At 36.2% G+C, this 15,000-nt stretch overlaps 2 protein-coding genes across 5 annotated transcripts in view; one reads left to right on the top strand and one right to left on the bottom strand.

The window, feature by feature from the left end:
• LOC136830253 (uncharacterized) overlaps positions 1 to 15,000 on the top strand; it is a 290,781-nt gene that overhangs the window by 121,001 nt on the left and 154,780 nt on the right. For both annotated transcript variants that reach the window (XM_067089610.1, XM_067089611.1), the window contains exon 2: positions 12,270 to 13,255. In XM_067089610.1, the coding sequence (XP_066945711.1) occupies positions 13,138 to 13,255 (118 nt within the window). In that variant the 5' untranslated portion in view covers positions 12,270 to 13,137. The remainder of the gene's footprint in view (positions 1 to 12,269; positions 13,256 to 15,000) is intronic.
• The window catches only part of LOC136830255 (methyltransferase-like 26), a 420,688-nt gene that overhangs the window by 275,736 nt on the left and 129,952 nt on the right, over positions 1 to 15,000 (bottom strand). The gene's annotated exons all lie outside the window — the stretch shown is intronic.

The raw sequence follows: 15,000 nt of genomic DNA, 5'->3' as shown, positions 1-15,000 counted from the left end.
TTCTTCCTTCTCATCTTACTCATTTTGGTATCATGTCTTGACATTTCTTCGTTTTCTTCATCCTTCTACTAATCTTTCTCTTCCTTCCTCCTTCCCTATATTACTCATCTAATCTAATGCATCTGATATAAAATGCTCCTTACACATTCATTTCATTTATTAATATTTTCTTGATAATTTCGTTCGCTAACTCACTCTCAATCTCACCATCCTACCCCTTTCTCTCTCTCTCTCTCTCTCTCTCTCTCTCTCTCTCTCTCTCTCTCTCTCTCGTGACGCATAAACCGACACAACAATGCCCACAAATGGACAGGATATGACCCCTCTTTAGCAAACGAGAAGTTGATAGAGTCAGGGAAGCTACAAATGACTGGGTATTTTTGTTGAACATTATTCACATTTTTCATAACAGAAAACACTGGTTTATCATCTCTTGATTTCTTCCTTCCAGTTTCTCTTCTCTTCTCTCTTCTTCTCTCTCTCTCTCTCTCTCTCTCTCTCTCTCTCGGAAACATGTATCAAGTTGATACCAATTACCCGTATCATCCACAACTGACTGATGTAAAGCCATCAACTGGCGTTAACTAACTATGGCCATCGATATTTCTGAGAGAGAGAGAGAGAGAGAGAGAGAGAGAGAGAGAGAGAGAGAGGTTCCCGAATTATTTGACCTAACGTGTTTGTAAGATACAAGAACGCGTTACAAACAACAGCTAACACCAACCAGCGTCTTCTCTACATTTTATCAGTACTCTGCATTTCAACTTTGAGGTTTCTCTTAAAGAAGACGTTATTAAGCTTTCAAGTCTTTGAGATGTACATAAACTTACAAATTAATGTGTTCGCCATAAACCTTCTAAAAAAAATGAAAATTGCTATACAGGTAATCTTGGAGTACAATCACATCCTGATGAAAAGAGAAAAATGAGCGCACACGAAACTTTCACAAAATACGTAATAGATGATAAAAAAAAACGTCACAGCAAAACCTGTTCTACAGGAGCAAAAAAAGAGCAGCACAAAATGATAATACAAAAGAAAATGTTCACAGAAAACTTGTACATTATTGAAAAAAATAGTAAAACTTTAACACGGAAGAGAAAAAATAATAAAAGTATAACTGCAAAAAGAAAGTTAATAAAAAAAAACGACACCACATCTGGGGAAACGCGCAATAAAACAATCAAACAAAAAGTGACAAAAAATATAACCAAAATACACTACTATAAAGTACAAAAGTAGACAGAAAACAATAAAATAAAAGCAAAACCAACAGCGTACGCGGTTATATCATAATCAGCATCCATCCAAAATCTTACATTTGCCCCAATTATGGGGGCTGTAAAGGAGGAGGGGGGGCGGTTGTTGAGTGGCTCCACCTCTTGAAACCACCTTGCTCAACCACACACCGTAATCATCCATTTGGCGCCATCAAATTTCGTCCGGCTTTAATAGACAAGATGGAGAAGACGAAGAAGAATCGGACGTAACTTAAAGCGACCCGCGCAATGCGGAACATTATAAAATATAAACATCAATAATACAATACTGAAACAAAAAAAAAAATATCAACAGTTCAACGCTACAACATATTTGAAAATAGAAAAAAAAGTACATTTATTTTGTCAACCATTTTTATGACAGTCTTCCCCTCAAGAGGAACAGGTGCTTGTTAGAGGAAAGAAATTTCAGACAATTCATCTTTTTTTTATATACATAATTTTTTTGCGGGGAAATAGTTTACCCAAATCCAGGTAAAAATACTGTTTGGGTTCTTGCAAACGACCTTGTCCGAAGGTGTTGGTCGACTTTGGCTTAGCTATGAAAATTTTCTGAAGTATGCATTTTCTTTTGCAGATGGGTACAGGGAAATAAATAAATAAATAAATTAAATAAATAAATAAATAAATCATACCTATACACACACACCTATAAATATACATATATATAAAATGTATATATTAGATATATACACTTTTATATATATATATATATATATATATATATATATATATATATATATATATATATATATATATATATATATATATATATATATATATATATATATATATATATATATATATATATATATGTGTGTGTGTGTGTGTGTGTATATATACATATATATATATATATATATATATATGTATATATATATATATATGTGTGTGTGTGTGTGTATATATACATACATATATATATATATATATATACATATATATATATATATATATATATATATATATATATATATATATATATATATATGTGTGTGTGTGTGTGTGTGTGTGTGTGTATATATATACATACATATATATATATATATATATGTATATATATATATATATATATATATATATATATATATATATATATATATATATATATATATATATATATATATATATATATATATATATATATATATATATATATATATATATGTCCGCCGAAGCCACATAATGGTTTTCGGAAGCGAAGGCCGAGGTCGATGTTTGTGTCGATAAGCTTATTTGATCTTCATATAAGAACTCTAATATAATAATATCGGACGATTTATGTCGACGACTTTGGTGATGACATTAGGTCTCTTTACAGTTTATGAGGGATAAAGTAGAGGTTAGCACAACGTTCTCTCTCTCTCTCTCTCTCTCTCTCTCTCTCTCTCTCTCTCTCTCTCTCTTCTTCGTTCTTCGTCGGCTTTTGATTAGGTTTGTTTACTTGTTATTGGGAAAACCTTTTATGGACTCTTTCTCATCTCTCTCATATTCCTTTTCAGATAGTTAGGTCATTTTTTTTCATGTGTCGTGTTTATCTCTTTTTATAAATGTCCTCTCTCTCTCTCTCTCTCTCTCTCTCTCTCTCTCTCTGTTCAGTAAATGATGTTCTTGCATTGTTTATCTGGCTTCTTTACTTGTCCTCATGTGTTTTTTTAAGTGTACAATTAAAATGGCCTAAAATCCATCCAAATGGCAACCTAGCAATTCAGAATTTTTTATTCTATTTAACGTAGCAAGCTACACAAACATAGTCCATACATATAAGAGAAAGAGAAAGAGGTACCAAACACAGTCTTGTAGCATCACATACTCAGTAAAAATATCATAAAGGAAGGGAGAAAGAAAGTGGTGGGCTCTCCAATCACCACCTCAGGCAATCCATTTCTAGTTAGTGGGCAATGAAGTTTTGTAAGCAAGAGGCATAAATTTTGCTCCATACATGATTAGTTAAAATTAATGCTGCTGACGCCTACGTGGGTTTTTGCTCGATAATTAGAGAGATGTTGTTTTTAAATACATGCATATGTATGTATGTATATATACATATATATATATATATATACACATATACATATATATATATATATATATATATATATATATATATACATATATATATGTATATTTATTTATAAATATGTATGAGAGATATCATGGGTTCGACTTCCTAGCAAGCCAAAGCGCTTTACAGGAATGCTTTATTAAAGGCCGTTGTTCCTCTGTCAATATTAGCAATGAATTATGTATCTGATTTTTAGTCGATTATTGATTTCGTTTTTCTACAGAACTTGTTAAAAACCGGAGGCTTGAAACTTACTGGAGCCATCCTCTAAGCTTTTGAAGAATACACCTTTTTATATACATATTAGTGTATACACACACCACATATATATACATTTGTATATGTGTGTGCGTGTGTATATATATATGTGTAATATATATATATATATATATATATATATATATATATATATATATATATATATATATATATATATATATATATATATATATATATATACATACAAATCTTCTGTGCCCTTTAATAAGTGTAAATGGTTTAATATGTATTCTATGAATATTAATTAGAGCCTGACTCTTGGAAACGCACCAAATCTTTCTTGTCGTGCACCAGATAAGAAAACTGCAAGCAAATCTAGAACAGGCTGCCTGCAAAGACCCAGAAAGGAACACAGGTAAACGTAAGCCAGACGAAAATTATTTTTCATGCACCCACCTCCTCCTCCTCCTCCTCCTCCTCCTCCTCCTCCTCCTCCTCCTCCTCCTCCTCCTCCTCCTCCTCCTCCTCCTCCTCCTCCTCCTCCAGGTCAAAATAATCACAGGTAGGCCGACCACAAACACTAATAAATTGAATTGAATATAGAATTTAGGCCAAAGGCCAAGCACTGGGACCTATGAGGTCATTCAAAGCTGAAACTGAAATTGACAGTGAAAGGTCTGAAAGGTGTAACAGGAGGAAAACATTGCAGTTGCACTATGAATCAGTCGTTAGGAGAGGTTGGAAGTAAGATGGAAGAAAGAGAATATGAAAGGAGGTACAGTAAAAGGAACGAAAGGGGTTGCAGCTAGGGGTCGAAGGCACGCTGCAAAGAACCTTGAGCAATGCCTACAGTGCACCGCAAGAGGTGCACTGACGGCACTACCCCTCTCAATACCCCGATACGTGGCACAAACACTAATGACGGATTGGCTGATTGACTTCATATCAGAAGCTAATATCAAGAGGTCGATTCACATTGCGCGGTTCGTCTTTGTCCCGTTACGTGGAGGCAAAATGGCAGTGTGATCACACCAGCCTGGAGTCCAGTCAGTCTCTATCTTTCCAATGCCATTAATCATCCTCTTTTTTTTTCTCTCTCTCTCGCCTTAATGACCTTCCATCTACAGTGCCCTCTCTCTCTCTCTCTCTCTCTCTCTCTCTCTCTCTCTCTCTCTTGGCCTTAATAACTGTGTTTTTAACATCGTTACCCGTTAATACACTGAATCACTTTTTAGTTTTCTATAAAAGAAAACTAATTTGCCGGCTTTGTCTGTCCGTCCGCCCTCAGATGTTAAAAACTGCTGAGGCTAGAGGGCTGCAAATTGATCATCCACCCTCCAGTCATCAAAAATACCAAATTGCACCTCTCTAGCCTCAATAGTTTTTATTTATTTAAGGCTAAAGTTAGCCATGATCGTGCGTCTGGTACCGCTATAGGTGCCAACAACACAGGCCACCACCGGGCTGTGGAGGAATGCTTTATGGTGTGCGGATGAGTGTTTCATGGGCCGTGGCTGAGAGTTTCATACAGCATTATACGCTGTACAGAAAACTCGATTGCTCTGAAGGAACTTCGGCGCATTTTTTACTTGTTTTAATTGACACCAAATTAACATAGGCCATACGGCACCGACCCCCCCCCCCAAAAAAAAAGAAAGCGTCACTTGCCATTATGGTAAACTGATCAAAAGTACCGACAACAATACAAACATATAGACATATCACAATAAATAGTAGAATAATAGTAATGGTTGCTTTATTTTTCTTCATTCATGACTTGCTGCGGTTCAAGTTCATGGCAGTGACCGGTGACAGAGCAGCTCAGAAGATGCCGACTTTTTTCCTAAAAGCGACGTTGCAGTACGTATGAATTTCCTTCGTCGGAGATCTCTTTATAAACGTAAAATGAAATGTATGGAAAAACAGAATTTACGTAAGAATGACGTACGAGGACGACCCCAGTATTGTGAACCGACCCTTTATTAACTGATTTAATGCCATACGCCGTGCGTCACAAGGGCTGTGGTCATCTGGCAACTGCTGAAAGGAAGCATTTTGATGTAGATAACAAGAACTTTAGTTGGCGCATTTATATGCAAATTATACGAGTGGAAAAACAGCGCAGTGGGAACGACCGATCGTGTCCGCATTGGCAGAAGAGTGACAGGTAGACAGGGACGAAAGAGGCTGCCGACGAAGAGAGAGAGAGAGAGAGAGAGAGAGAGAGAGAGAGAGAGAGAGAGAGAGAGAGAGAATTATGTTTGCGTGTTAAATGACGTCTCCGAATTGCGAAGAGATAAAGGGATGCGTAAATAAGTACAAAATGGAGAGAGAGAGAGAGAGAGAGAGAGAGAGAGAGAGAGAGAGAGAGAGAGAATTTCATGTGACAGACAAGTAACTAGATGAATAAATAAGAAAGCCGTGAGAGAGAAATATTTGCATATTGCTGGAAACTAGTCTGTAAAGAAGACGGTGATGAACAGGCGAAGATGAATAAATAGAACAAAGAAGGAAAAATGACAAAGAATAAATAAATGGGAACATGGAAAGTTGCAAATAAACAAACGGAAATAAGTTACATTTGCATACCAATGTTCGCTCTCTCTCTCTCTCTCTCTCTCTCTCTCTCACATATACTCAATATATTTGCAATTTTTTATTACCTATGCATATTCATAGAAATCACGAACAATCTGCTCGTCTAGCTTAATTAAATTCCATACAGTGAAGGTAATTATCAAGATAATGGCTATTTTATTGATGGAATATATGAGTACAATGTTAATCATGGCAGTTCACTCAAGTGCAGCATAAAGAATAAAGCTAAAAAAGGGGGATAATGATGCGATAGTAAAGAAGACAGTTAAACCAATTGTGGAGATGATGGTGATGATTTCGGAGGTTGTGCTTTGATGGTGATAATGTCCAGTGATAATCAGTATGAGATGAGGATGCTGGCCTCACACGCTAGTGGCTAATTTAGATTAAACAGGTCTCATCCCAGCAAGAAACATTGCCCCAACTCAGCCATTCATTTTGGTAAGGTGCACAAAGGAATAGGAAGCCTGGTGTGGACCAACCAACCACGGCGAAGCCCACTCCCTTTCTCTATGCCCAGTTTCGACCCGCTGCTGCACAATCGATTGACAATCGACAGGACCGAGATTCGAATTCCAAGAGAGTACAAAACAATGTGTGGTGGTTTCGTTAAAATTCACAGTGCCTTTATTGACCTTTGAAAACACACAGGCATTTGGTAGTTCGGTAGACTGTGAAGTAGCTGGTAACAGTGAAGTGCGTGGGGTTACCAACCTCATCACAACTGGAGAGCTAATGTCTCCTGGAGTCACCTTTCCTGATATACTATATATATATATATAAATATATATATATATATATATATATATATATATATATATATATATATATATATATATATATATATATATATATATATATATATATATATATATATATATATATATATATATATATATATATATATATATATATATATATATATATATATATATATATATATATATATATATATATATACTGTATATTTATACACGTGTGTGATTGTGTGTGTGAGCACTTGACTATCATACATTTCTGCTCATGGTGGATGACCGAATGATTTTTGGCTGCAGGAGGTAGCTACCCTTCCTGTTTTCACCTGGTATTGTCATACTGAGGTTGTTAGCCCCACGCCCTGGCCCACAAATGTACATATAGCTTATGCGGCAATAGGGGTTAGGATTGCTTCTATTTCTCCCCATGTATTTTGGAATACATCAAATTAGGCACAAAGGAATTCTTCGTTTTAAAGAAACAGGACGCCTAAATGCTGTCCCTTCCGCGCCAATAACACGTTTGCTATTCTGCTGCCTACCTGATCAGCGTGGAATCTGGTCAGTGGTTGCCGGCATCTAACCACCTTAAATATAAGTGGGGTGTGGCACGGGGCTAGCAGCTTTATCCTTTAATGCCAGTTACCTGCTTTGGAGCCACCTCTCTGAGGAGAAACGGCGCACAGTTGACATTTCTGCAACATGCAAGATGATCAGCCTCTGTCTCGCTCCTGTTTTAGATATCTTTCCAAACTTGACTCAGTTAGCTTGACCACCAACCACCCTTTACTTGTTCTCTCTCCCTCAGAGAATGATGTGTGCAAATATCGGCCAGTGAGTGGTTCTTCTTAGAATTTTTATCCACCTATAACTCCTAATACAAAAAAAGAGAAAAAACCAGAACTTGCGCTCTTGAAGACATTGACTTGATTAGTGAGGAATTCAAGAATGAAGTTGCCCAGTAACTCTTACGGAAAAAAGAACAATCACTCGACTGAAGAACGCAAATTCTCTCATGGGTCGAGCAGGCGAAGTGGGCGCCGTCTTTCGGAAGATTTAAAAAAGTCAACTCTCTCTTACATAATGTACAACTAAAACAGCAGGTGCCATCTTTTAACAATCTGAAGAATGGCAACTCTTCCATACATAATATAGTAAATCTTACAAGAAGCGAGTCCCATCTATTGCCAAATCTGGTACCTGGTAGTACATAAAGCACCAGCACGCACAGTGCAGATAAATATCACGGCGTCTTTAATAAGGGGATAAGTTCGGGGATTCAGCCCGTAAATATTGCTTGTCCGGACGCAGAGGAACGCAACAGAGCGAAATTAAGGTCAAACAAGAAGCGAAAATGAACAGGTGTCACATAAATCGCGACTTTGCCCTGAAGTCATCTGCCGAAATCTTCTTAACGGCGCAGTACTACTCGAGAGACAATAGAGGAAAAAAAAAAAGGAATTTATGATTTTCTTGTAACTTACACATAGTAGGCAGATATTAGGGGGTACCTGAACGGGGAGCAGAGCGCAGCACTGAGTTTAGCCTGGATTAACTTGTACTTTTTGATGAAGCATATTCATATTTGTCATTCAGAATTGGAACTTACACCACATACAGTACTTTGTTCTCTCTCTCTCTCTCTCTCTCTCTCTCTCTCTCTCTCTCTCTCTCTCTCTCTCTCTCCTTGTAATAATTAAGTAATGCCAAACTTGCTTCGAAAACCAAAAATTACGAAAGGAAAACACACTCACATACTAATACACACACACACACACACACACACACACACACACACACACACACATATATATATATATATATATATATATATATATATATATATATATATATATATATATATATATATGTATGTATGTATGTATGTATAATGTATGTTTGTATGGCAGAGAGGGTAACAACCTTATCTCAAGTAACAGCTGAGACAGAAAGAACACACGAAGAAAACGCAATTTTTACGATTTTCTTCCGCAAATCCCTTTCAATGCAAGACGAAAGTGAAATAAATCCTTAAGGAGGAAAACCGAGAACAGTAAAAGAGAGGGAAAGGAAACGGTGAGCAGAAGGAATAGGGAGAACTACGGAAAAGCGACAGAACAAAGGACAGAAAGGAAACTGAAGACGAGAGGAGAAAAGGGAAGTAAGAAAGCCAAAGTAAGATCGGAATACGGAGATAAAGTTATATCATGGAAGAAGATTATATAGCATTAGTTGTAAGAGATGGAACCGAAGACAAATAGTATTTAAGATATATTTGTACAAAACTGATAGAAAAGGAGCTAAAGAGTGTGGAAATTTTTGGTGTATCTGATTACGATCACAGACTTCATTCACGAAAGAGATGGTTGAAGGAAAATATTTCTGAAAACTCTCTCTCTCTCTCTCTCTCTCTCTCTCTCTCTCTCTCTCTCTCTCTCTCTCTCTCTCTCTCTCTCTCTCATTTCGCAGACATTTTTTCCATACCCTTGCCAGCAAATCCCATTCTCTGTCTCAAAAACACACACACACATTAGTTCTCAAAACACATCAGCGTTCCATAACCTTTCCAATAAATCATTTTTTCTCTCCTCCCCTTCGGAATGAAGGTGGGTATCTGATTCGAGCATCGCCCAGCCTTTATCTGATCAGATAATCTGCGTGTCAGCTTCCTCCCATCATCTCATCTCCATAAAATCTCCCATCCTCTGGTCGGAGATGCTGATCGTACATCACAAATTGAATTGCTCACTGCTGCAATGTTTGTTCACGTCCATTGGCCGGACGCACCCGCGCTGTAAAGAACGCGCTACCAATTACACCTGCTCTTCAAGGGCACCAGGATCGTGGTTTTCGATTCTTTAATTTTTTCTTCTTTTTTTTTTATTTAGCGGATTTGCACCATGTCTCCATGATCATTCATTTTTAAACATTTTTTCTATCCAACCTTTTTATTAGCTGGGTTTTTAGCCGTGATCATTTATTTTATTTTTGCCTGAAGCAAAGAGAGATCAGTTCATTTTGACATTTGATTAAGCTGGAGGTTAAATTGCTGGAAATCGAAATTTTCCTAACTTTCATTTTTCTATTAGCTGGGTTTTCATGACCAGTAAAGGCTTATTTATTCATTTAAGATATATATATATATATATATATATATATATATATATATATATATATATATATATATATATATGAATACGAAATGTTAATAAATATGTCCCGAATTATACAGTATGCAGAATAGATATATACTCTAACTTTCATACACATACAATTTCCCCGCCAGCGTACGTGTTATCATCCGAATTAGACGGTATTCTGAGCTTAAAGCAAATTCCAGCATGGACTGGAAACCAACACCCATGGCACTCCTTACCCCTCTACCTCCCATTGCTCCTACCACACCCACTCCAACAACAGCCCCCCAACACCTCTTTAACCAGCTCCCCCTGCCCCACCTGACGGCTAAAATCCTCTTCTCTGAGAATGGAAAATAAGAATGTAAGAACGTGTTCAAGAATATGAAAGAACGCTAGGAGAATATCTGACGTTTAATGCGTAGGAATGTACTGACGAATGATATAAAAAAACATTAATTAATACTTACCGTTAGAAATGATTAGATGAAAAATTAATTAGTTTAACCATGTTTAGAATGTACAGAGAGAGAGAGAGAGAGAGAGAGAGAGAGAGAGAGAGAGAGAGAGAGAGAGAGAGAAACTTGAATTTTAGTAAGATACTAGACCACCCGTGACCCATTGGGTTACTTTCTTATTTACTACATTTTTAACAAAAGATCCATACCCATACCCATACCCATATCCGTACCATACCTATGCCATACAGCAAAAGAAAAAAAGAACAGAACAAAGATATTTGAAAAATAAAGAAAAGGCATTCTTTGGAGTACCCTCATGCGTGGGTATTCATACTCAGGACTTGAAAATCTTGGTACGAAAGCTGCAGTACAGTGGGTATGATAAACAGACTATGTTTCAGGGGTTAGGATACAACGGTGTGATACAGAGACTATGCTACAGCCGTTATGGTACAAGGATATGGTACAGCGGTTAGGATGCAGCAAGTTTAGTTCAGTATAGCACTCATTACACAGAGGCTATAGTTGAACGGTTAAGGTACAGTGATTTGGTAAAGAGGGTGTGCTTCTGCCCAAGGTTTAAAACACTGAGTATAAGGTCACCACCAGTAATTAGGTATATAAATGTGAAACCTGATGTTATCCAGTAGCCCCATATGGCAACATACTCCAATAATGAGAGTGAAAAATTAATTGGTTGGCTCATGCCCAAAGTTCCTCACCGGGGAAAAGGTTCGATCTGGCATAAGGCCGGGTATAATTTAAATCAACCACCAACCCAAACAAGCAAAAAAATGATAAGAAACCCTAAACATGACCTCACCTTCTGTAACAGTTGAGCTAATATTCAGCGACGTGAAAGGCAGCAGAGCGACAAAACATCAGGCAGTTGCGCGTCCGTAACAAAACAAAAACAAAAAAAAAAAAAAAAAAATCTCAGTTGACAAAACCAGCCGACAAAAGAGAGGTAACAAAGTAATTGCTTATATATGATCAGAAGAAAGTTGTACTAAGGGAGTTTAATAGCTTAAGTCGGAAAATATTATCACACAAAATGAATAAAAACACTTTTGTAGTTATGAAAGGGTGTTCTCAAAATTCATTATTATATATATAATATGTAATTCGTGTTTCTTCACATTTGAATGCCCAGTTTTATATATATATATATATATATATATATATATATATATATATATATATATATATATATATATATATATATATATATATATATATATATATATATATATATGACTGTGAAATATATTTTTTAAAACAGAATTCCGTCAAATATAAGGGAACCCATAGAAATGCCAAAATGTGGAAAATAAAGGCTATATTTCAGAGACCAGAACTGTCTCTCTCCTCAGGCAAATATATGACTGATGAGACAAACAGTTCAGTCTCTGAAATATAGCCTTTATTTTCCACATTTTGGCGTTTTTATGGGCTCCCTTATAATTGATATATATTTATATTTGCATTTAAGGTATGTTACAAGGAAAATCATAAAAATCGTTACAGAATCAACATCTGAATCCCTGTATGCACGTGTTATTTACTTGAAGTATCTCTAGTATTGTAAGTTTACAGCTTACTTATGTTATGACAATTACCCAAAGTGAACTTATTTCATGGTGCTACTGTCTGTGGCTTTCAGGATACTAGGCAATAATCGACAAAACATCTCTTTGTTCACAAAGAAACGAGTTGTAGTATTTCCTTTATCATTAATTACTATTTTCTTGCAGGTTTGAAAGATATCCGTGATTAAACATAGCATATAATTCAACTTTGAAGAGACTCCCAAAAGATTTTTTATTTGAATGTAAGTAAATATGGAAAGGAAAAGCTATTAGTAATTGTTTTTTTTTGCGATTTACTGTCAAAAGAAACAACAACACAATTGTTAAAGACAAAAGTGAATAATTTGTGAAGATGAGGAACAAATACCTGTGACATGGCAAAGGAATCCCTTGGTGTTGGGGTCTCTCCTTCTTCCCTGAGAGGGGACAGCACAGTCCCTGGGTAGAAGAGAAGAAAACTTGAAGGAAAAACGTTCTAACTTCCATATTCGTCTATGATGGACATCCACTGAGTTACGATGAAGTCATACTTCGAGGGCTGCCTGTGATAACATCAGTTAGCGGCATAAAACATCGTGCATTATTTTGAAAAAATATCGTAGATAACGATTATCAAAACTCCGATTTGAAAAATAGCCCTCAACACATTATTAGATCTTCTCCAGATACATCATTTCGCGCGGAAGAGAAAATATGCTAAAACCGAATATGGTATGTTGATAAAACTATAAAATGTAATTGCCCCTCGACTGCATAAACAAGTCGATCTGTGGCTCTCGAGTTCTCAGTGGGAAAAAAGGGGGAAGAAGAAGATTGTGAATGTAAACAACACCATGGATTTCTCGCGGACGAATTAATCTGTGGCCTTCGAGTTCTTAGTGAAAAAAAAGGTTAAAAAAAAAGAAAATTTAATGTAAACAAAGCCATGGATTTCTTCTTCTTCTGTTCTGACGTAGTGAAGGAAGGTTATCGTAAGAGAATAGGCGACGGAGCGGCGATCTGAGCGTCGTGGGATGTACGAGAGGTCAGAGGCATGGTGGAGGTGGCGGTGGGGATCAGAATGGTGGCTTCTCAGCTCCTCCTAATGAACCACTTTCTCATGAGTCTCAGTCACAACACCGCCGATCTCAGCTCTATCCACGATATCAATAGTAAGTAACCGAAGTTAATATTTCTGCCTCCTGCAAGGGTTTCCAGATTCTTCTGCATGTTGTTAAATGCCTATTTCATATGGTTATGTACTTTCAACAATGTTTTCTTATACTGAATATCAGTAGATACATAGACACGCGAGCGCACGCGCACACACACACACACACACACATATATATATGTATGTATGAATATCCATAACATAATCATATGTAAAACACTTACTGTACATGTTAAATACATAGGGTGATAAAAAAAAATTATTCTTTTTACTTTTGTTCAGTTTTGAATTTTATTGATTCTTGAATGAGAAGAAGTAAGGTGTTTCAGACCCATATTTTATTAGATCATTATTAATCTTCTCAATGGTTTCCTTTTGAATTTTCTTGTTTACATAATATTTTATGTAAAGAAATGATTAATTTTATAATTCATTATTTATTTATCAACTCAATTAATCTTCTCAATAGTTTCTCTCTCTCTCTCTCTCTCTCTTTACATAATATTTATCTAAAGATTTATTTTTACATATCCAACTCAATGAAATTCTCTTTCTCTCTCTCTCTCTCTCTCTCTCTCTCTCTCTCTCTCTCTCTCTCTCTCTCTCTCTCTCTCTCGTGTTTATTAAACTCAATTATTTTATATAGGTGTTTATTATATAAATTATATATATATATATATATATATATATATATATATATATATATATATATATATATATATATATATATATATATATATATATATATATATATATAATCTTAGAAATCCTTTTACAAGATAGTCAGGAGTTTATTAAATCAATTAAATCTTTCCCTCTCTCTGTGTTACCTAAAACCTTTCTCCCCTAATGAAGAGCCCCACCTCGCCTACGCATAACCGAATACGGGCGACTCGATATTTAAGAACTCTCTCAGACCAGGTACACTTGGTAATGAGTCCGTCCCACCTGCGAGAATCAATTAAGGATCATTGCATCATCTGTTTCGCCATAATGTTCCTGCCGGGCTCCTCCTCCTCCTCCTCCTCCTCCTCCTCCTCCTCCTCCTCCTCCTCCTCAGGTGATTCCCAACAGGTCAACAGACACGTTGTTTACCGTGTCGGCCGACTTATAAATTGGCGTGGTCTTATTGTTATGTGTGTGTCTGTCAGGGAGAGAGAGAGAGAGAGAGAGAGAGAGAGAGAGAGAGAGAGAGAGAGAGAACGACCATGGCTTCTTTACTTATATGAGAACGACTATGGCTCCCTTATATATATATATATATATATATATATATATATATATATATATATATATATATATATATATATATATATATATATATATATATATGTATATGTTTGTGTGTGTGCGTTTGTGTGTGTGCGTGCGCGCGTGTGTGTGTGTGTGTGTGTGTGTGTTGTAGGCAATCGCCTTTGTGGCATTGACTTCTTTGATGCACGCTTTTTCATATTTCCTTACTTCTGTTTTCAATAAATCCTCAAAGTTCTGGATAAGTATACAGAGTCATGGTGTATTTCCCATTAATTGCTACGGTCCCGTTTCGCCCAATCTGGGCTTTTTTTCAAGCAAGACTAATACATACAGGGGTCCTCCGCTCTATTCATACCGGCGTAAATAGAGCGGAGGACGCCTGTATGTATTAGTTCTTGCTTGAAAAAACCTTTTAGATTGGGCTAAACGGTACCGTAGCAATAAATGGGAAATACACCACGACTCTGTATACTTATCCAGAACTTTGAG

This window comes from Macrobrachium rosenbergii, chromosome 46, assembly GCF_040412425.1.
Source record: "Macrobrachium rosenbergii isolate ZJJX-2024 chromosome 46, ASM4041242v1, whole genome shotgun sequence".
Taxonomy (NCBI): domain Eukaryota; kingdom Metazoa; phylum Arthropoda; class Malacostraca; order Decapoda; family Palaemonidae; genus Macrobrachium; species Macrobrachium rosenbergii.
This window is presented reverse-complemented; position numbering and strand designations above follow the sequence as displayed.